General features: G+C 50.1%; 1 protein-coding gene and 1 long non-coding RNA gene across 2 annotated transcripts in view; one reads left to right on the top strand and one right to left on the bottom strand.

Annotated features, from left to right (window-relative positions):
* Positions 1-21,282, top strand: part of LOC308678093 — a 305,537-nt gene that overhangs the window by 82,891 nt on the left and 201,364 nt on the right. The gene's annotated exons all lie outside the window — the stretch shown is intronic.
* LOC308677815 (GTPase IMAP family member 8-like) lies at positions 1,065-13,798 on the bottom strand (the record flags this gene model as incomplete). The annotated part of the gene is given in 8 exon segments (XM_081344513.1): positions 1,065-1,770; positions 2,219-2,273; positions 2,906-3,055; positions 3,059-3,564; positions 4,518-4,629; positions 12,399-12,618; positions 13,028-13,643; positions 13,780-13,798. Coding segments are annotated over 8 exon segments (2,334 nt in total). The 3' UTR covers positions 1,065-1,114.

The following is a 21,282-nucleotide window of genomic DNA, read 5'->3' on the forward strand; positions in this document are numbered from 1 at the left end:
CAGAGCCATGGGTTGCCAACCCGTGATCTAAGTCATTGATGAAGATATTGAAGAGTCATGGGCCTGAGATGGAAGCTCTCCAGTCTTCCTGACTCCCCCCGCCCTTCAAAACCCACGGCCTCTTCCTTAAGCAAGGAGGAGATTTAATAAGATTTTAATAAGGAACAGACAGGACTTCCCTCATGAGTTCACATTCGCCATTGGACGGCGGTGTAGAAGAGTACAGAGACGGCCTTGAAGAAAACATGTAGCAGCTGTTGGGAAAACATGAATTCTCCCCAAGAAAACAGGAAAGGGTGAGAAAGAACCTCAAGGCTGCCTTGCCTTGATGCGTCTTGGTGCCAGCAGAAGCGAAGGGGAGATGCTTTCCCCTAAGCCTTTTGAGCACAAGACATGGAGATGGTTACGCTGAGTGGACCAACCTCAACCTCAATTGTCTTCCCAACTCCCCACTCCCCCCCAAAAACACACACAGCCTCTTTCATAAGCAAAGAGATGTTTTAATAAGATCTTTGCTTGACACAGAAATGCCCTCCCTGCTGACTCCCTGTTGCCCAATGGAAAAAAGGAATATATCAGGCAGCTGTTAGGAAAACAGGAATTCTCCCCAGGAAAGCAGGAAAGGGTGAGAATGAACCTCAAGGCTGCCTTGCCTTGATGCGCTTTGGTGCCAGCGGGAGTGAGACACTTTCAAGATTCTCCTGCTGCCATTTATACCAATCAAGTCCAGCTCTAATATTTCTTGTGTTGGTAGATTCGTGGCCTGTTCTACCTCAAAGGACTGAGAGATTGGGAGCCCAAAAGAGAGTGTCCTTCCAAAGGGTCCAGGATGGGAGACTATAAAGCTGTGGGGCCAGTTGATACTGGGGGGAGGGGGGCGCAGGATCTTCCCATTGAAGGAAGTCCTGTCATCTGAGGGGAGAAACCGAGTTCTGCGGAGAAGGAATTGGCTCAGGGAGAGTCAGCCACAAATCACTGACTGGGGTTTTTGGAGGTCTTCCCGCGAGGGGTGGATTAGTACTCAGAGCAAGAAGGGGGAAACGCAGGGCTGTGGCTTTGGGGAGAGCTGCCCCCATGGAGCAGAGGATCCAGCAGAGAGGCTTTCTGGTGTCTGTTAGAGAATGGAACACTGGGATAATTTGCTTTTCTTATAGTGCTTTTCATCTTTCTTCATCATGTCTTCTGTGTAACAAGGAGCATCTCTGTTGTTGTGTACCAGCTGATCAATCATGGTCATCAATTCGGCCATCTGTTCCTCCCGTTCTTCTCCTTTGGCCTTGTTGTTGAAGGCCAGGTAGCGGTGTCCACACTGCTCTATCTGTTTCTGAAGCAAGTCATCACCCTGGGATAGGAAGTCCTTCAGACTCATTTCTTCCAGGTCATCCTTGCGGGTGAACAAGAGGATCATGTAATTCTTGGCGTTCAAGCTGAAGATTTCACTGATCAGCTTAGCCACGTCCCCTTCCTCCTTGGAGAAACGGCCAGGACGCATCACTTGCAGAATGACGTGCGGACCCGAGTTGCACATGTTCACGCACTTCTTCACTTCGGTAGCAGTTTCCTTCTCTGAAACCTTGGTGTCGAAAAAGCCAGGAGTGTCAACCACCATAATATTCCGGCCATTCCAGTTGTTCTCCCTCTTTTCGCAAGTCACCGTCACTGACTTAGGGGACATGACGGAATTAAAGTGTTTGTCTCCCAGGATGGTGTTTCCTGTTGCACTTTTCCCATTCCCAGTTTTGCCCACCAGGACAATCCTCCGTTCGGGCCCTACAACCCAAAGCGGGGGGGGGGGGGGAGAGAAGAAGGTGATCAGTCAGCAGGGTTGGAGGAGATGAGCAGGCTATGCCCGCGGGAGGGGTCAAAGGCGTCATCACTTGTGAATACCTGCCTGCCCACATGAGATCTAAATCCAGTCCACCTTGAATGCCTTTCTTATCTCCTGCTCATTTCCCTTGATACATTAGTAGGTCAGATTCTTGTAGCAAACTGAAGCTTGCTATAAATCTTGATACTCATTTGAACTGCCTGAATCTCCTGACTTCTCTCTCTCTCTCTCTCTCTCTCTCTCTCTCTCTCTCTCTCTCTCTCTCTCTCTCTCTCTCGTGTGTGTGTGTGTGTGTGTGTGTGTGTGTGTGTGTGTCCAATCAGCAGTGTACGGCCATCCTAGCCTGTCCCTCCACCCAGGACAGTAGCTCACCCCCACCCAGGACTTTACCTTTGATGCTTCCAGCCATTTCCAGACAAGCCGCAAAGGACAAATCTGGACGTTTCTGTGTGAAAAGAGAAACCGAGTCACACCAAAGGAGAGACTTGCCTTGCTCAGAAATTGCCAGGAACTCTCCTCCCCCTAGAAGTCAGTCAGGAATTGGAGGGGGTCTTAAAAGAGAGTCACCCTCTCCTCACTGCCCTTGAAGTAGAGTCATCCTGATTTCTCTCCCTCCCCTGCGCGCTTTGGGGGCTTGAGGTTAAGTAGGCTTTGGTCCCCAAACATGATATTGGACAGGCCTTCTTCCCACTGCAATCATTCATTGAGAATAGAGTTGGAAGGAACCTCGGAGGTCATCTATTCCAACCCCCTGCTCAAGCAGGAGACCCTTACAGAATCACAGAATGACGCAGCTGGAAAGGACCTCGGAGGTCATCTAATCCAACCCCCTGCTCAAGTGGGAAACTATACCAGGGGTAGGCTACCTTGGCTCTTTTATGACTTGTGGACTTCAATACCCAGAATTCCTGAACCAGCTATGCTGACTCCCACCCACTCATTGGGATCTCCCAGAGAGGAGGGACCCCTTGCTCTCGTGTAAACAGGGCAGCTCTGCCAGATGCCCAGAAAGAGCACTGCCCTTGCCCAGTTCCACTCTGCCATTTGATTCTGCTCTATGACACGCTGATCCCATACCTTGAGAATGTTGTACAGCCGGTTGACGTAGTGTCTCCCCTCGTTCTCGAAAACGACTTTCTGCACCATCTCCATCAGCTCTGAGACCTGTGCCTGTGACTCGGCTCCTGTGGCCTTGTTGTTGAAGCCACAGAAGCGGTTCCCGCACTGCTAGATCAGCTCCCACAGATTGTGGTTCTCGGGCTTTTGGATGTACTCCTGCAGGGAGGTCCCTCTCAAATTCTCCTTACAGGTGAAGAGGACGATTGTGTATCTAGCGGACTCGGCCTCAAAGATATCCCAAGCACGTTTTGCAGCTGCCACATCTTTGGCAGTGAAGCGCCCCACCTGGATCACCAAAATTAGGGCGTGGGGGCCAGGCCGGGAGAGTTCGACGCAAGCCCTGATCTCATTTTCCACAAGCTGACTGTACTTTTCAGAATCAAAAATGTCTGGGGTGTCGACCACAGAGATCTTCCTGTCCTGCCATCTTCCTCGACCCCTTTGGCACCTCGTGGTGGTGGCCTTTCCCCCCAGAGACTCGAACCCTCTCCAGCCGAGGATGGTGTTGCTTGTGGAGCTCTTCCCGCTTCCGGTTTTCCCCACTAGGATCAGCCGGAGTTCGGTGTCCTCCCCTGCAAGTTTGGAAGACTGTGTTACAAAAAAGAATTGAGATGTTTCTCATGTTCCCAGGAAGAAACGGGTGGCCACGATCCAACATGTTGGAGCGTCATTGAGCAGGCTAGAAACGGGGACATTTTTGGAAAAGAGGCACCCCTGCCCTGAAGCGGTTCAGGGATGGTTTTTTTGTGAATCTCCCAGAGTTGCTAAAATGGGATACTCTGCCATGTAGATTCCACATCGTGCGAACCCCACTTTAGCAAAACTCCACTGATAAAACAATGAAGCTCTGAGTCAAGAAATTACCCTCTGGTCCCAGCAGCACTTTGAGCCCCACTTCAGCCCCCCTCATACACAAACCTGATGTCCAAATATGACCACTGTGTCCAGCAGCAAAGCTGGGTCTGAGCGAGCAGAGTGACCCGGAAGAGGCTCAGGGCTGCTGGCAGAGAGCTGCGGGAGGATGCCTGATCCACTGGGCTGGAAGGGGGGGGCAGGATGCAGACACAGGTTGGACCAAGCAGGACTGACCCTCCTGTCTCCCCCACCCCCAAAGCTTGTAAGCCGGCTTCCAACTTGGTTTGTTTCAGACAGTGCAATTAAACCTGCCGGGAGGACGATCCGTGTGGAGCTGAGGAAATTCTCACTGCCGTCCCTACCCACAGGAGTGCCCCATGGTAGCCCCTTCCTCCTGCCTGTCTGTTTCTCCCAGCCCCCCCCCCCCGTCCCACCGCTGAGACTGCTGCCTTCCTTCCATGGCGATCCTGCATTTTCCCTGTCCAGGTGGGTCTCCGAGAGCTGAAAGACCAGCAGGGACTCTGAAAGGAGGCCCATCCATGGGCAACAGAGCCCCTGACAGGGAGGGAGGCAGCTGTGCTCAGGAGTGGGGAGGGGGTCTCCACAGAGGGGCCAAGGCACCCCTCCTCTAGGCCAGCCAGCAAGGCTCTGGCTGTTCGCTATGGGGAAGAGACCCATCCAGCGCAACTCTTCCTCTGAACTGGCATCAGCTCGCCTTCCACGTGGGAAGAGACCCATCCAGCGCAACTCTTCCTCTGAACTGGCATCAGCTCGCCTTCCACGTGTCCCCCTCGCTTACCCAGGCTGATCTTTTCCTCCATAGTTCCCTGGAAGAGTGGAAAGGAAAAAACACGGGTCAGACGTGGTCCCGGCGTGTCCAGTGGAGCAAAAAGAGCTGGCTGCTCCCCCCCTTCTGGACCCAGAAACCGCAGCCTGGTCCCCCACCCCCATTCAAGCGTTGTTCCCCACCAGCTTGGGGGGGGGGGAACTGTCTGAGATGTTCTGAAGGGAAGAAGGGTGGGGCAGGGAGGGAGGGGGAGAGGGAAGGGACGGAAAGGGGGAGGGGAAAAGGGAAGCGGAGGTGGGGGACCTCCTTTATTTGGGGGGGGTGATTGCACGCTTGAGCACCGGAGCCTGGCTTGCCCCCTTATTTTTACAAGTAGGGGACAGGGCTGGCCTGGAGCATGATGGGGAGGGTTGTGCGGGGGGGGGGGGGGAGGAAGCTGGACGCTTTTTCCAGGATCCAAATTCTGCCCTGCACGGAGCAGAGGGTCTCCCCTTTTCTGAAGCCCCCCCCCACCCTACAAAGAGCCCTTCCCAGACCTATCCGGAATGTCGGCTGCTGGTTCATTCCTGGCTGCGATTCGCTCTCCTCGGACTGTGGGGAAAGAGAGAGAAAGATGGGGGGAGTCCCCCTTTTTTGAGGCGAGGGAGGGGCTGGGGGCAGCTCCGGCCAAGGCCCCTTTTCGGGTGGGGGAGGAAACGGGGGGGGCGCTGCCCCTCCCCTCCCGCCTTTCCCAGCGATGCCTCTGGGGCCGCCTTGCGGCGAAAGAGGTGCCCGTTTCTCTTGTTAGTCTGGAGGGGGTGGTCTCCGCGGACCACCCCCCACCCGAGGATCTCCCCCGTCCCCCCTCTGCCCCAGAGGCGCAGTCCAGCCTCTTCTTCAACGTCTCCGCGAAGGAAAACGGAAGGGGGACCGAAGAAGACAGTTGGAAGGGACCTTGGAGGTCATCTGGTCCAACCCTGGAGGCTTTTTTCCCCTCCCTTTGGATTCCTTGGGATTCGGGGAGATCCAGGGAGCGTCCGTGCTCTGCTGGCTATTCCCGATCCTTGCCCCCCCCTTGTGCCCTCCAAACCGGCCATGCCGCCCGCCCCCCTCACTCCTGCTCAGCGCCTCCACCTGGGCGGAACCCGCCCCCACCTGCCCTGCCGCGGAAGGAAACCCCCTCCCCCGGAGCCTCCGCCCCCTCCCCACCTCCCCCGATGCTGCTGCGGGGAAACCTGCGCGCGATCCCCGTCTCGCTCTGGATCTCCCCGCGCCTGGCAGGATCGGCCGCTGCTGAGGCCGCGGAGCCGACCCCGGCTACCTTTCCCCCCCACACACACACACCGGCCTGGGAAGGGGCGGGCAGCGGCAGGGGAGGGAGGGAGGGAGGGGGCTTGGCCCGGGCCCTCCCCTCCCTCCCACCCTTCTCAAGAGGGAAAGTGAAAGTGCCGACAAACGGAGCCATTCACTTTTTACCTCGCCTTCCTCCCCGTTTTCGCGCGCCTTAGGTCTTTTTCCCCCCACCCCTGTGCTTTCCCCCTTCCTCCGTTTCTCAGGTCCCTCCCCCACTCTCTCTCTCTCTCTTCTCTCTCTCTCTCTCTCTCTCTCTCTCTCTCTTTTCTCTCTCTCTCTCTCTCTCTCTCTCTCTCTCTCTCTCTCTCTCTCTCTTCTCTCTCTCTCTCTCTCTTCTCTCTCTCTCTTCTCTTTGTCTCTTCTCTCTCTCTCCTCTCTCTCTCTCTCCTCTCTCTCTCTCCTCTCTCTCTCTTCTCTCTCTCTCTCTTCTCTCTCTCTTCTCTCTCTCTCTCTCTCTCTCTCTCTCTCTTCTCTCTCTCTCTCTCTTCTCTCTCTCCTCTCTCTCTCTCTCTTCTCTCTCTCCTCTCTCTCTCCTCTCTCTCCTCTCTCTCTCTCTCTTCTCTCTCTTCTCTCTCTCTCTTTTCTCTCCTCTCTCTACTCTCTCTCTTTCTTCTCTCTCCTCTCTCTCTCCTCTCTCTCTCTCTTCTCTCTCTCTCTTCTCTCTCTCTCCTCTCTCCCTCTCTCTCTTTCTTCTCTCTCTCTCTCTCCTCTCTCTCTCTCTCTCTGTCTCTTCTCTCTCTCTCTCTCTTCTCTCTGTCTCTTCTCTCTCTCTCTCTCTCTCTCAATTGCGGACATATTTGCTGGCCCGTTCAAAGGGCCCAATTCCCGGGTGCGAGTCCGCTCTGGGAACGGGGCTGGATAAGGCCCCATTCCCAAGGCTGTTAGGCGTCGGGCCTCGTCTTCCCCAGCTAGACATAAGGCAGACAGCGGGAGGCAGATTCCATTCGCCCCCCCCCCCCCAGGCCGGCAGCAAGGGAAATCGATCAAAGAGCAAGCAGATAGAGGGAAGCGGACAGGATCCATCGTAGCACCCCCATAGTTTCCCCCACACACTCTCCCCCCCAGGATTATGGCAGAACCCGTAGAAATAAATCATTTACCACCACAACCAGGTTCTGACTTGATTTCTTTTTTTTAATATTTTATTTTTTTATTCTTTACACACACATGTTAATTTTCCAAACAATGTGTGAACTGAGTTTATAATTCATTAATACATATACACGGGGCTTTTTTTTTTCCTCATAGAACACCCAGAACGGAGTTCCGGCACCTTTTTTGGATGGAACCTTGTAGGGTAGGCAAGGCGGGTTGTATGACGTGTGTGAGTTCCGGCACCTTTTTCTTTTACAAAAAAGCACTGCATATGCAAATCTCACTCTTTGGTTCTTTTTTCCAACCATTTATAAAATAAGTTCCAGCTTTCTTTTTTTTTATTAAAGAGTTTTACAAAAACAAAATTTTACAATATATACCCAAATCCCTCCCACCCCAAACCCACCCACTTCCCCCCCCCCACTTCCCAGAGCTAAATACAGGATTATAGTTACAATAATCATATTCTAAATAAAAATTATGCATAATATACAATTAACCAAATTCATAATGCGCTTTAACTCTCTTTTAACATAACTACCAACAACGTACCAATAACAATATCCCACTAAAATCTACTCATAAGCTAAATGGTACTTTTTAGTCCCATATTTATTCTGAATATAATCTATCCATCTCCTCCAAACTGAAATATATCTTTCCTGTGAATGATCCTTCAGATAAGCAGAAATCTTAGACATTTCTGCAAGATTCGAAACTTTAAACACCCATTCTTCTACAGTGGGCAAACTATCCTTCTTCCAATATTGTCCCACCAGTAACCGTGCTGCCGTTATCATGTTCAACATCAAGTTAATTTCTTTAACATCACAATCTACAACAATGCCCAATAAAAACAATTGCGGAGAAAACTTTATCTTTCTCTTAAAAATCTTTTGAATGTTCCACCAAATTTTAATCCAAAAAGCTTTTATATTTCTACAAGTTCCAGCTTTCATAATATTCTGTTTCTTCTTTGTCTTTTAGTCTCATGGTTAGTCTGTCCATCTCTGCGCATTCCAATATCTTCTTTATTATCTCTTCTTCTGATGGATCTTGTTCATTTTTTCAGCACTGTGCATAGCTTATTCTTGCTGCAGTTAGGATATGCGGAACCAAGTGTGTATTTTGTTTATCAGTCTTTTCTGGTAATCTACCTAATAAAAATAATTCGGGATTAAAGGCTACATGTTCTTCTAATATATTTTCTAGGTTCTGACTTGATTTCTACATAAGCAGTTTTGTGTCTTCTTCTTTGTCATTGGTTTGATTAGTGCACACAATACCAACAGCCGAACTTTCTTTTCACTGCAGCTTCAATACTCTTTCCGCCCTGTTTGTTCTTCCTACTTTGCGCTTGGGTGTATGGGTAGCTGAGTCCTTTGGGAAGGGACCCTGTGTCCTACTACACAACCTGGGTTGCGTCTGAGTTCTCCTTCTCCCTTCTCCTTTGTTTGATCACAAGTTGCACACAATACCAAAACCCTGTCTGTCTTTTAACCACAGCCTCAATATTCTTTCGGCTGATTGACGGAGAATAAGGCAGGAGCCCTCGTGCCCACCACCAGGATCGGAGGGGCAGAAACAACCACATGTCACAACTCACAATCAGCCACCCTGGCAATCTTCCTTGGTGCTGGATTGGGATGGGGCGGGGGAAGAGCAGGGCCTCTAAACCAGCCCCCCACCCCAGGCCGAATGAACTCTGGAGCACCCTCGACAGTCAAGGGAAATAATCGATAAAGCAAGGAGCAAGATCCTCTGCACAAAACCGTCATGGCGAAGCGAAGATGGGCAAAGATTGTGAAAAACAAAGGAAAGGCTGAACCATGACCCCGGGCCCTGGGACCCCTCCCTCTTCTCTTGGCCACACGCCAATCAACTTCGGAGAAATCACAAGGTTTCATCTTTGATAAGCTACAAAAGTGAAACCGGGCAACAGATGACAGGTGGAGAGACAGGCCTTATCCCTGGTTGAACCTGGACAAAGTCCCAGGCGTGCCTGAATTTTATGGCCCTGTTTATACCTGGGATCCATCAATGGCTCACCTGAAGGTCCACCGTTCCCAGCCTTCCTTTGGGTGGGTGGGTGGGGGGCTCCAGAGCTCTTCTAGGGCTGGTGGACCATGGGGCCCTGGGACCCCTCCTTCCCCTGCTGGCCACACGCCAATCAGCTCCGGAGAAATCGCAAGGTTTCACCTTTGATAAGCTACAAAAGGGAAACCGGAGAACAGATGATAGGTGGAGAGACACGCCTTGTCCCTGGCTGAGCCGGGACAAAGTTCCAGGTCCGCTTGCATTTTATGGCCCTGTTTGTACCTGGGATCCATCAGCGGCTCACCTGAAGGTCCACCATTCCCAGCCTTCCGACGGGGGGGGGGGGGACTTCAGAGCTCTTCTACGGCTGGTGGACCATGAGGCCCTGGGACCCCACCTTCCCCTGCTGGCCACATGCCAATCAGCTCCGGAGAAATCACAAGGTTTAATCTTTGATAAGCTACAAAACGGAAAACGGGCAACAGATGACAGGAAGAGAGACCTGCCTTGTCTCCGTAGCACCCAGGTTGATGAGGACTCAGCACTGGGGGCAAAGACTCCGGGGAGGCCACCTCCAGCCCCCCCATTTGTAAACAGCTCCCAGTCCTAGGGCGGGAACCCCAAAAGCCTCCTCTCGCTTCAGAGGGGAAACGGGTTCGGGTGTCTCTTCCTCCAAAGGAAACCGTCAAGGGAAAATCTCCAGTCTGGCTGGCAGGAAAAATGTCCTGCATCCACTTTTTGATCTCCCGCATCACAAAAAAAAAAGGGTTGAGATTTCAGAAAGAGGGAGAAGAGAAGAGCAACTGAGAGGATTAAAGGCTTGAGGGCTAAAACGTAGGAAGGACGGTTGCAGGATTTGGGAATAGTCAGTCCGGAGAAAAGGATTTAGGGGAGACGTGATAACATTCCAGTATTTGGGGAGCTGCCCGCCCCCCCAAAAAGGGGGGGGAGTTCCACCTATCCTCCAAAGCAGCAGAGGGCAGAACAACAGATGGAAACTCGTCCAGGAGAGAAGCAACCTGGAATTAACAAGAAACGTCCTAACAGTGAGGACAATGAACCAGTGGAACCGCTCGCCACCAGACGTTCTGGGTGCTCCATCACTGGAGGCTTTTAAGAAGAGACTGGGCAGCCAACTGGTCTGAAATGGTCTAGGGTCTCCTGCTTGAACAGGGACTAGAAGACCTCCGAAAGTTCCTTCCAACTCAGTGGTTGTTCTGGGTTTTTTTCCCCCCTGCTATTCTCCGTTTGGGGAACGGGGGAAGTCTCTGGCCTCAAAGTCCTACAGATCCACATTCCAAGTCGGGGGTCCTCAAGGAATTTGCCATAATCCCATCAGGAGCCCCCCCCCCACTGTAGCCCTTGGAGCCTTTCAGAGGTCAGAGGTAGAAAGATTTCAGGAGAAACCCTCCATTCTGACCCACCCCTTGGGTAGATTCCCCCTCGTTCCTTGTCCCCCTTCCCCTCTGCTTTGTGAGCCCGTTGCTGCACGGAGCCGGCTAGGCTGAGGGGACCGACAAGGCCATTCTTGCCCAAATCCCCCCTTCAAAAGACAGCCTCATTCATAAGCGAGGAGGAGATTTAATAAGGAGGTTTCAGGCTGAAACAGACATGATTTCCCTCATGAGACCTCCATTAGCCATTGGAAGGCGGCATGGAAGAGTACAAAGACGGCCTTGCAGAAAATATGTGGCAGCCATATAAGGAAAAATGTGAATTCATCCCGGGAAAACTGGAACGGGTGAGAAAGAAGCTAAAGGCTGCCCTGCCTTGATGTTCTTTGTTCTGTTTTTTCAAAACATTTTTATTAATTGTGATGCCACCATGTGGTTATTATTCTCCTCCTCCATAACCGGCAGATACATGTGCAGACACTGTGAGTCGTTACTGTCTTTTGACCTTGAAAATACCGCCTATGCATTATCTACCTCACCTTCTCTGCTGTAATCTTCTCTGCATGCAAATAAAGGTACTTCTGGATGATAAAGGTACTTTCACGAGTTCTGCTATCTGGCAAGGGCTGTTAACAGTGATAATATGCACCTATACAGGCTGAGCACAGGGGTCTTAGCAAGGGGATAAATCATTAAATGACAGTCTGATCCTGAATATTAATTTTTCATACAATTCAGTAGTACGTATTCCACAAACGTGTTGTCTATCATTCACTAATATCAATTTAATGTCATGGTTCCGACAGATGAAACTCTTCAAAGAACTTCGACGGATTGTTTACCTTAAAGAATCTTTATTCAAGTTGCATAGCATCGGCACGCACATGGTTGAAGCCGAAATCTGAATTCTCCTCCCCTTAGCACATAGTATAAAACACAAGTCCCTCCTCTAATTAACAGTCATAAATCACATTCTCCAATTAGTTTGAAATGCAAGCTTTCCCTCCCATCTCCAACCTGCCATTTCTTATCCTCTCTTATTTCAAAAGCCCCTGAATTGTTGTCTAACCAACTCCCATCACATTCCTCCAGTATCATCTAATTCTAAGAGTAAAGCATAGGAAAGAAAATGGCTGCATCTCCCTACATTGTCAAAGCAAGAACATCCGGATGTTAGCAGCATTGACATTTAATTCCTAATCCTTTCTTCTTTTCTCCAGCCATTTGTTAAAATAAGTCCCAAGCTTGACAGTATTAGTCAGGTAGTTATTATCATGTATGGTGGATATGTGTTAAAAGCAAAGAGGTATTGGACAAAAATACATACTTGGCTAGAAAAGAGGTTGGGAAAACACGTAATTTTTTAAACCTGAACTTTTTTTTATTAGATGTAATGCCAGAAAAGATGGATAAACAAAGTGTATCCTTGATTCCACATGGGATAACAGTGGCAAGAATCATATTCGCACAACACTGGGAAAAATGAAGAAATAACAACAGAGGAAGGAATAATTAAAAAAAATGCTAGAATGTGCGGAAATGGACAGGCTTGCTTTGAGGTTGAAAGGAAAAGAAGAAACAGAACACTGCCTTGGCGTTCTTTGGTGCCGGCAGGAGCGAAGGGGAAACGTTTTCAAGATTCTGCTACTGTGGTATAATCGGTACCAATAAAGTCTAATATTTCTTGTGTCAGGGGATTCTCGGCCTGGTCTATCTCAAAGGATTGACAGATGGGGAAGTCCCAAAGGAAATACATGGCAGTTGTTAGGAAAACATGAATTCACCCCAGGAAAGCAGGAAGGGGTGAGAAAGAAGCTCAAGGCTCCATCGTCTTGATGTGCTTTGGTGTCAGCGGGAACAAAGGAGAGATGCTTCCAGGATTCTGCTATTCTCTATATCGAATCAAGCCGAGCTTTAATATTTCTTGTGATGGCGGTTTCCTGTGCTCTACTTTGAAAAACTGACGGGTGGGAGGCCCCAAACAGAGTGTCCTTCCAGAGAGATCTGGCTTCAGGATGGTGGAGATATAGGCTGTGAGGCCAATGGAGGGCAGGATCTTCCCGGGCCCTGTCATTTGAGGGGAGAACCGGGTTCTCAGGAGAAGGAATTGGCTCAGGGTGACTCCACCATGAATCTCGGACTTGGGGTCTTTGGTGGACTCCCAGAAAGGGCTGGATTAGAACTTGGAGCAGAAAGGGGGAAACGCAGGGCAGAGCTGCCCCCTTGGAGCAGAGGAACAAGTAGAGATTTTGCTGGTGTCCATTAGAGCAGAGGTCCCCAATCTTTTGGGCACCAGGGACCGGTTATGTGGAGAGAGATTTTTCTGCAGACCGGAGAGTATGTGGTTTTGTATGCTGCCTACATCCTGTGGATGGGCCTTTGCTTGTTTTTTGTGGACCGGTTGCTGGCATGCCTCAGTCCAGTACCAGTCCACAGACTGGGGGTTGGGGACCCCTGCGTTAGAGAAAAGAACACCAGGAGAAGCGACGTATTTGTTTGATGTTGTTTATGTCTGCCTTCGGCGTGTCTTCCGGTGTCCGTTACAGAAGAGAACACCAGGAGAAATTTTTCCCCTTATACTGCTCTTCGTCTTTCTTCATCATGGCTTCCGTGTAAAAATTAGCACCTTTGTTCTTCTGCACCAGCTCATCAATCATGGTCATCAATTCGGCCATCTGTTCCTCCCGTTCTTCTCCTTTGGCCTTGTTGTTGAAAGCCAGGTAGCGGTTCCCGCACTGGGCCATCTGTAACTGAAGCGCGATGTCTCCCTTGGAGAGGAATTCCTCCAGGGATTGCCCTTCCAAGTCATCTTTCCGGGTGAACAAGGTGATCATGTAATTCTTGGCGTTCAAGCTGAAGATCTCATTGATCAGCTTGGCCACGTCTTTCTCCTCCTGGGAGAAACGGCCCGGACGCATCACCTGCAGAATGACGTGCGGGCCAGGGACGCACATGCTCACGCACTTCTTCACTTCGGCAGCTGTTACCCGCGCAGGGATCTCAGTGTCAAAAAAGCCCGGTGTGTCGACCACCACAATCTTCCGACCATTTGACCACGTCTCCTCTTTCTGGCAAGTCTGTGTTACCGACTTAGAAGACATCCCAAAGTCAAAGATGTCGGCTCCTAGGATGGTGTTTCCCGTCGCGCTTTTCCCATTGCCGGTTTTGCCCACCAGGACGATCCTCCGTTCGGGCCCTGCAACGCAAAGGGGAGAGGAGACACAAAAGGGGACCTGGTCATCCACGTACAGCCATCATCACAGCCCGGCCTCCACCCAAGACAGTGAGGCCCCCCTTTCCACTCCATCCCACGGGGGAGGGCAAGACTTTACCTCGGATGTTTCCAGCCATTTCCTGAAAATTCACACGGGAGAAATCTTAAGGTTTCTGCATGAAAAGAGAAACGGACTCAGCCAACGGAGAGACTGGCCTTGCTCAGACGTTGTCAAGAACTCTTCTCCCCCCAGAAGATACAGGCAGGAATTGGAGGGGGGGGTAAAAGAGGCCCCCCACCCCCCACTGACATTGAGGCAGTCATCCTGATTCCTCTCCGACCCACCTGCTTTGGGGCTTTGGAAAACATGGGCACTGATCCCCAAACGGGATGCTTCAGCCAATCCCGCTGCAGTTCCAGCCCACCTCAACCAATCAATCAAACTAAAGCTGGAAGGGACCTTAGAAGTCTTCTAGTCCAGCCCCCTGCTCAAGCAGGAGACCCTTACAGAATCATGGAATAACAGAGTTGGAAGGGACCCTGGAGATCTTCTAGTCCAACCCCCAGCTGAGGCAGGAGACGCTGACAGAATCATAGGAGGACAGAATTGGAAGGGACCTTGGAGGACTAGTCCAGGGCTTTTCAACCAGTGGTACGGGTACCACCTGTGGTACATTGGCACCTGGCAGGTGGTACGCGACCATCCTAGAAAAGTGGTAGCGGGGGAGGGGAATGAGTTGAACCGGTGGCAGCACGGCACAAGCCTGAGCGAGAGATGGCTGGAACTGCAGGGCTGTCAGGGCTGAGCGGAAGCGCCAGGATCAGCGCTTCTTCGGGGCTGTCAGGGCTGAGCGGAAGCGCCAGGATCAGTGCTTCTTCGGGGCTGTCAGGGCTGAGCGGAAGCGCCAGGATCAGTGCTTCTTCGGGGCTGTCAGGGCTGAGCGGAAGCACCAGGATCAGTGCTTCTTCGGGGCTGTCAGGGCTGAGCGGAAGTGCCAGGATCAGTGCTTCTTCGGGGCTGTCAGGGCTCAGCGGAAGTGCCAGGATCAGCGCCAGGCTCCAGCAGCTCGGCACTGATCCTGGTGCTTCTGCTGAGCCCAGAAGAAGCGCTGATCAGCTGGAATGTTGCAGCATCTCCAGGGTCTTGTGATTTACATTCAAATGCTTGGCAACTGATTCATATTTACGACAGTCACAGTGTCCCAGAGTCATGTGAAGTGACCAAAACCTGCTGCAACCACCCAGCAGAGGGGGGGGGAATAAAAACCAAACACTCCCCCCACCCCACCCCTGCTGCCAATCCTCAACAGAAATGCTCACAACAATGAGAACCTCGGACAGGAGGAAGAGCGCCGCCGGGCGGGCAGGCAGGTGTCTTGCTCAGATGTGGCTTGGGGGGCACTTTTTTCAGTGCCATTGTAACTTCAAACACTCACTAAGGAAACTGTTGTAAGTCGAGGACTACGTGTACTTCATCACTTTTTTCTTTTTTTGGTCATCAGGTTTTTGACACCTTGCTAGGCGACTGGTGGTACTCGGATGTTACCATATCTTAAAAGTGGTACAATGGGTGAAAAGGTTGAAAAGCCCTGTTATGTAGTCCAACACACACATCCCAAGCAGAAAACCCTACCACCATTTCTGATAGAATGGCTGTCCAGTCTCTTCCTGAAAGCCTCCAGTGATGAAGCCCCCAGAACATCTGAAAGCAACATTGACTGACTGTCCTCACGGTCAGAAAATCTCTCCTTATTTCTAGGTTGAATCTCTCCTTGATCAAGTTTCCATCCGTTATTCTTTGTCTGGCTTTCGGGGGGGCTTTGGAAAATAGGTGGGACCCCCTCCTCTCCGTGACAGCCCCTCAAATATTGGAAAACAGCTATTATGCCCTGCTCCTTCTCTTCTCTTCCCTAGGCTGGCCATTCCCAATTCATGCATCCGTCCTTCGTGTGTTTTAGCCTCCAGCCCCCCTCATCATCTCTGTGGCTCTTCTTTGCACTTTTTCTAGAGTCTCGACGACTTTTTTTGTAACGGGGTGACCCAAACTGGTTGCATATCTGGTGGACATGCCCTAAAGCTAAAAGATTCTGGTCCAAAATAAACCTATGGTTAGAGAAAATCATTCAAAAGCACATAGATTTTAAGCCAGAATTGCTTTTGTTCGGCATAATAGTAGGAAACTAGATGTATATACTTAATTTTACATGTATTTTACTGCAGCAAGGATAGCATTTCTTCAATATTGGGGAAAATGAAAATCTACCAACGGAGGAAGAATTAATTAAGAAAATCTTAAGATTGTGCAGAAATGGACAATCTCTTGACATCGAAGGTGAAAGAGAAAGAAGACTCAGTATACTTCAGGATGTGGGAGAATTTTTATCACTGGCTAGAAAAATGAGAAGAGAAGATTTAGGAAATATATTATTAACAGACATATTATGAAAATATAGAAACTAATTATTACGGATTTTTTTAAACACATGAATCCAGTATTTAGCTGTTTGCTAAATACTGAAGAATGTTATCTTATAAAAATTAATTATACCTATACACAAGCACACACACACAGAACTGATTGCAGTATTCTAGGTGTGGCCTTACTAAAGCTTTGTAGAGGTGCTAGTCCCTCATGCCTTGAATCCTATAGGATTGCTATGGCTTTTTTGGCTGCCGCCGCACAATTTATTTATTTATTTTAATTCCATTTATATCCCGCCCTTCTCCGAAGACTCAGGGCGGCTTACAAGCTTAGCAGTAGCCTTCATTCTATGTATATGCCTGCTTATTAGGGCTTTCACACACACACCCCAAGCGGCATTATTACAAAGTCAGCTTATTGCCCCCAACAATCTGGGTCCTCATTTTACCTACCTGGGAAGGATGGAAGGCTGAGTCAACCTTGAGCCTGGCTCCTATTGAATTGATCGTCCGCTAAGACTGGGATATCCCCATCACAGTTACTGCTATGAAACCTGATTTCACCAGATTGGGGGCTGGACTAGAAGACCTCCAAGATCCCTTGAATCCTATAGGATTGCTATGGCTTTTTTGGCTGCCGCCGCACAATGCTGACTCCTATTGAATTGATCGTCCGCTAAGACTGGGATATCCCCGTCACAGTTACTGCTATGAAGCCTGATTTCACCAGATCGGGGGCTGGACTAGAAGACCTCCGAGGTCCCTTCCAGCTTCTATTCTATTCTATTTTCCTGTCCTGTCCTGTCCTATCCTATATTCTATTCTTTCCTCCTCCTCCCTCCCTCCCTCCGGATTTTTTCTCACCTAAGTGGAAGGCTTTACTTTTCATTGGCGCCCCCCCCATCCCCGACCTCCAGCCGTCTCTCCCGGCGTTGGCCCATCAGCCACTGCCGCACCGGGTTTCAGGGCTGACCCAGCCTCCTCCTCGGTTGGAAATTCCGCGGCCAAGTTGCACCCTGGAGGAGAGAAGCAGCCGCGGGAAGGGAGAAAGAGACGGCGCCCTCCCGGTTAGAGTCCGGCGCTCCGGAGCAGCTGGGCGGGGTGGAAGGGGAGGCAAGAGAAGCAGCAAGGGTAGAGGGTCTCCTGCTCCATCAGGGGGCTGGACTAGATGACCTCTAAGGTCCCTTCCAACTCCCGTTCTGCCGCGAGGCTCTCCTGTTCGAGCAGGGGGGCTGGACTAGATGACCTCTAAGGTCCCTTCCGACTCCCGTTCTGCCGCGAGGCTCTCCTGTTCGAGCAGGGGGGCTGGACTAGACGACCTCTAAGGTCCCTTCCGACTCCCGTTCTGCCGCGAGGCTCTCCTGTTCGAGCAGGGGGCTGGACTAGATGACCTGTAAGGTCCCTTCCGACTCCCGTTCTGCCGCGAGGCTCTCCTGTTCGAGCAGGGGGGCTGGACTAGACGACCTCTAAGGTCCCTTCCGACTCCCGTTCTGCCGCGAGGCTCTCCTGTTCGAGCAGGGGGGGCTGGACTAGAGGACCTCTAAGGTCCCTTCCGACTCCCGTTCTGCCGCGAGGCTCTCCTGTTCGAGCAGGGGGGCTGGACTAGACGACCTCTAAGGTCCCTTCCGACTCCCGTTCTGCCGCGAGGCTCTCCTGTTCGAGCAGGGGGGCTGGACTAGACGACCTCTAAGGTCCCTTCCGACTCCCGTTCTGCCGCGAGGCTCTGCTGTTCGAGCAGGGGGCTGGACTAGATGACCTCTAAGGTCCCTTCCGACTCCCGTTCTTCCGCGAGGCTCTCCTGTTCGAGCAGGGGGGGCTGGACTAGAGGACCTCTAAGGTCCCTTCCGACTCCCGTTCTGCCGCGAGGCTCTCCTGTTCGAGCAGGGGGGCTGGACTAGATGACCTCTAAGGTCCCTTCCGGCCGGGGGGTGGGGGGCAACCACCAACCTGAGACCCTCCTCCGGCGGGCAGCTGATGGACGAGTGGATGGGATTGGCCGCCTCCGCCGATTCCTCCTGGTTGCACCCAGGCGCTCCGAGTCGCTTCTGCTCCTCCGCGAAGGGCCGGCAAAAAGTATTCCTCGGGGGTGGGAGGGGCGAGTGGGGTGGGGAGGGCGGAGTCCCCTTTCCTCCTCCCCCTCCCCCAATTAGTGAGATTCCTAGAGCTCCTCCCTTCCCCCCCCCCCAGTTCCTCTTTGGCTCCTTCGCTCTATGTGTGTGTGTGTGGGGGGGGGGGGAGGTCAGCATTGAATCCCCCTCCCCAGGTGGAATAAAATAGAATAAAGAATATAGAAGGGAAGGGAATAGAGTAGAGTAGAGTCGAATAGAATAGAGAATGGAACGGAACAGAATATAGAATAAAATGGAATAGAATATAGAATGGAAGGGAATGGAATAGAATAGAATATAGAATAAAATGGAATAGAATATAGAATGGAAGGGAATGGAATAGAATAGAATATAGAATAAAATGGAATAGAATATAGAATGGAAGGGAATGGAATAGAATAGAATATAGAATAAAATGGAATAGAATATAGAATGGAAGGGAAGGGAATAGAATAGAATATAGAATAAAATGGAATAGAATATAGAATGGAAGGGAAGGGAATAGACTAGAATATAGAATGGAAGGGAATAGAATAGAGTAGAAGGGAAGGGAAGGGAACAGAACAGAATATATAATGGAAGGGAATAATTTTAATTTAATTTAATAATTTGATTTCTATACCGCCCTTCTCCCGAAGGACTCAGGGCGGTGAACAGGGCAATACACAATAAAAATCGAATACAAAAATTAAAAAACCATTAAACATCGTGCCCATAAAATCAATACATAGTAAAGTTAAAACTAGTTTTAAAAACCCAACCCCATCCCGTCAGACCAGGCCAGCTTGTTCGAAAAAGAATGTTTTAAGATCGCGCCGGAAGGAGCGAAGGTCGGGGGCCGTCCGGAGCTCAACCGGTAAGCGGTTCCAGAGGTCTGGCGCGCCCACAGAGAACGCTCTCCCCCTGGGGGTCACCAATCGGCATTCTTTGATCGGCGGCACCCTGAGGAGGCCCTCTCTGTGGGAGCGCACTGGACGGAGGGAAGTTGACGCCGCTCGCAGGTGTTGCCGTAGGTATAGAATATAGAATATAGAATAGAATATAGAAGGTAAGGGAATAGAGTAGAGTAGAATAGAATAGAGAAAGGAATGGAACGGAACAGAATATAGAATAAAATGGAATAGAATATAGAATGGAAGGGAATGGAATGGAATAGAATATAGAATGGAAGGGAATAGAGTAGAGTAGAATAGAATAGAGAATGGAATGGAATGGAACGGAACAGAATATAGAATAAAATGGAATAGAATATAGAATGGAAGGGAAGGGAAGGGAATGGAATAGAATAGAATATAGAATGGAAGGGAATAGAGTGGAGTGGAGTGGAGTGGAGTGGAGTAGAGTAGAGTAGAGTAGAGTAGAGTAGAGTAGAGTAGAGTAGATAATGGAATGGAATGGAACGGAACAGAATATAGAATGGAACGGAACAGAATATAGAATGGAATGGAATAGAATATAGAATGGAACGGAATGGAACAGAATAGAATAGAACAGAATATAGAATGGAAGGGAATAGAGTAGAGTAGAGTAGAATAGAATAGAGAAGGGATCGGAACGGAACAGAATATAGAATAAAATGGAATAGAATATAGAATATATAGAATATAGAATGGAAGGGAACGGAATGGAACAGAATAGAATGGAAGGGAATAGGGTAGAGTAGAGTAGAGTAGAATAGAATATAGAAGGGATTGGAACGGAACAGAATATAGAATAAAATGGAATAGAATATAGAATATATAGAATATAGAAGGGAAGGGAACGGAATGGAACAGAATAGAATGGAAGGGAATAGAATAGGGTAGAGTAGAGTAGAATAGAATATAGAAGGGAACGGAAGGGAATGGAACAGGTGTTCTGACAGTCCCACCCCGGCTCCACCCTCTCCCACATCACCCTGCCACCCCCTTCTCAGCCCCTCCCCGCCCCAAGGAAATGAGGGGGGTGCCAAGCCAGGCAGAGTGGGCAGCAATCTTGCTGGAGGGGGCTCCTTTTATTGGGGGGGGACTCTTTCCGGCATCCCCTGCAATCTTGGGAGAGCAGCATTTCTCCCCCACACCCTCCCCGCCCTCTTCTTCCTCTCTAGAGAGCATCCGATGTCCCTTCTCTCTCGGGTGGGTGGGGGGCAAGGAAAGGCAGGGCTCCAAGCACTGGCCGAGCAGCCCCTTCTAAGGGGACCCCTGAAATCCCTAGTGCGGGAGGGGCCAGGGAGACAGCCCAGCCTTCAAGATGGGTTTTCATCCCTGTTCGGCTGTATTTCTGTAGAGAGGTAATTATTTCTTCTACTCTTCCTCTTTGATTGGAGAGAGAGAGAGAGGGGGGGGGGAGAGAAATATATATATATATATAAAGAGAGAAATATAGAGATAGAGATATAGGTAGGTAGGTAGATATATATATGTGTGTGTAAATTTTTTTGGCTTGCTAACAAAGAATAAAGGGAGACCGATATGATCATTTCAAACTTAATTGTTCTCATCAGTCAGCCATACCCTTCTGAGATTCGAACCTGGGCCGACTGCGTCTTAAGCAGTTGTTTTAACCTCTAGGTTAAATCGAATCTCAGAAGGTTATGGCTGACTGATGAGAACAAATAAGTTTGAAATAATCATATCGGTCTCCCTTTATTCTTTGTTAGCAAGCCAAAAAAATTTACACAAATATGAGCTGCCACTGCTGTGGCTACTGCCTGTAAGATGGCCTTGGGCTAGGCTGAAACAGGAAATAAGATTTGTCCCATGTCTGGGACTAAGCAAGTGTATTCTGAATGCTTAACAAACATTTTATATAGCAGAGTGAGCGCCTGTTACTTGTCCCAGCTTCTCCCAACCTAGCAGCTCGAAAGCACGTAAAAATGCAAGTGGAAAAATAGGGACCACTACGGTGGGAAGGTAACAGCGTTCTGTGCGCCTTTGGCGTCTAGTCATGCCAGCCACATGACCACGGAGATGTCCTCGGACAAGTGCTGGCTCTTTGGCTTTGAAACGGAGATGAGCACCGGCCCCTAGAGTCGGAAACGACTAGCACCCATGTGCAGGGGAACCTTTACCTTTACATATATATATGTGTGTTAAGTATATTTGTCAAGGCTT

The sequence above is a fragment of the Vipera berus genome (genome assembly GCF_964194415.1).
Source record: "Vipera berus genome assembly, chromosome: Z".
Classification (NCBI taxonomy): Eukaryota; Metazoa; Chordata; class Lepidosauria; order Squamata; family Viperidae; genus Vipera; species Vipera berus.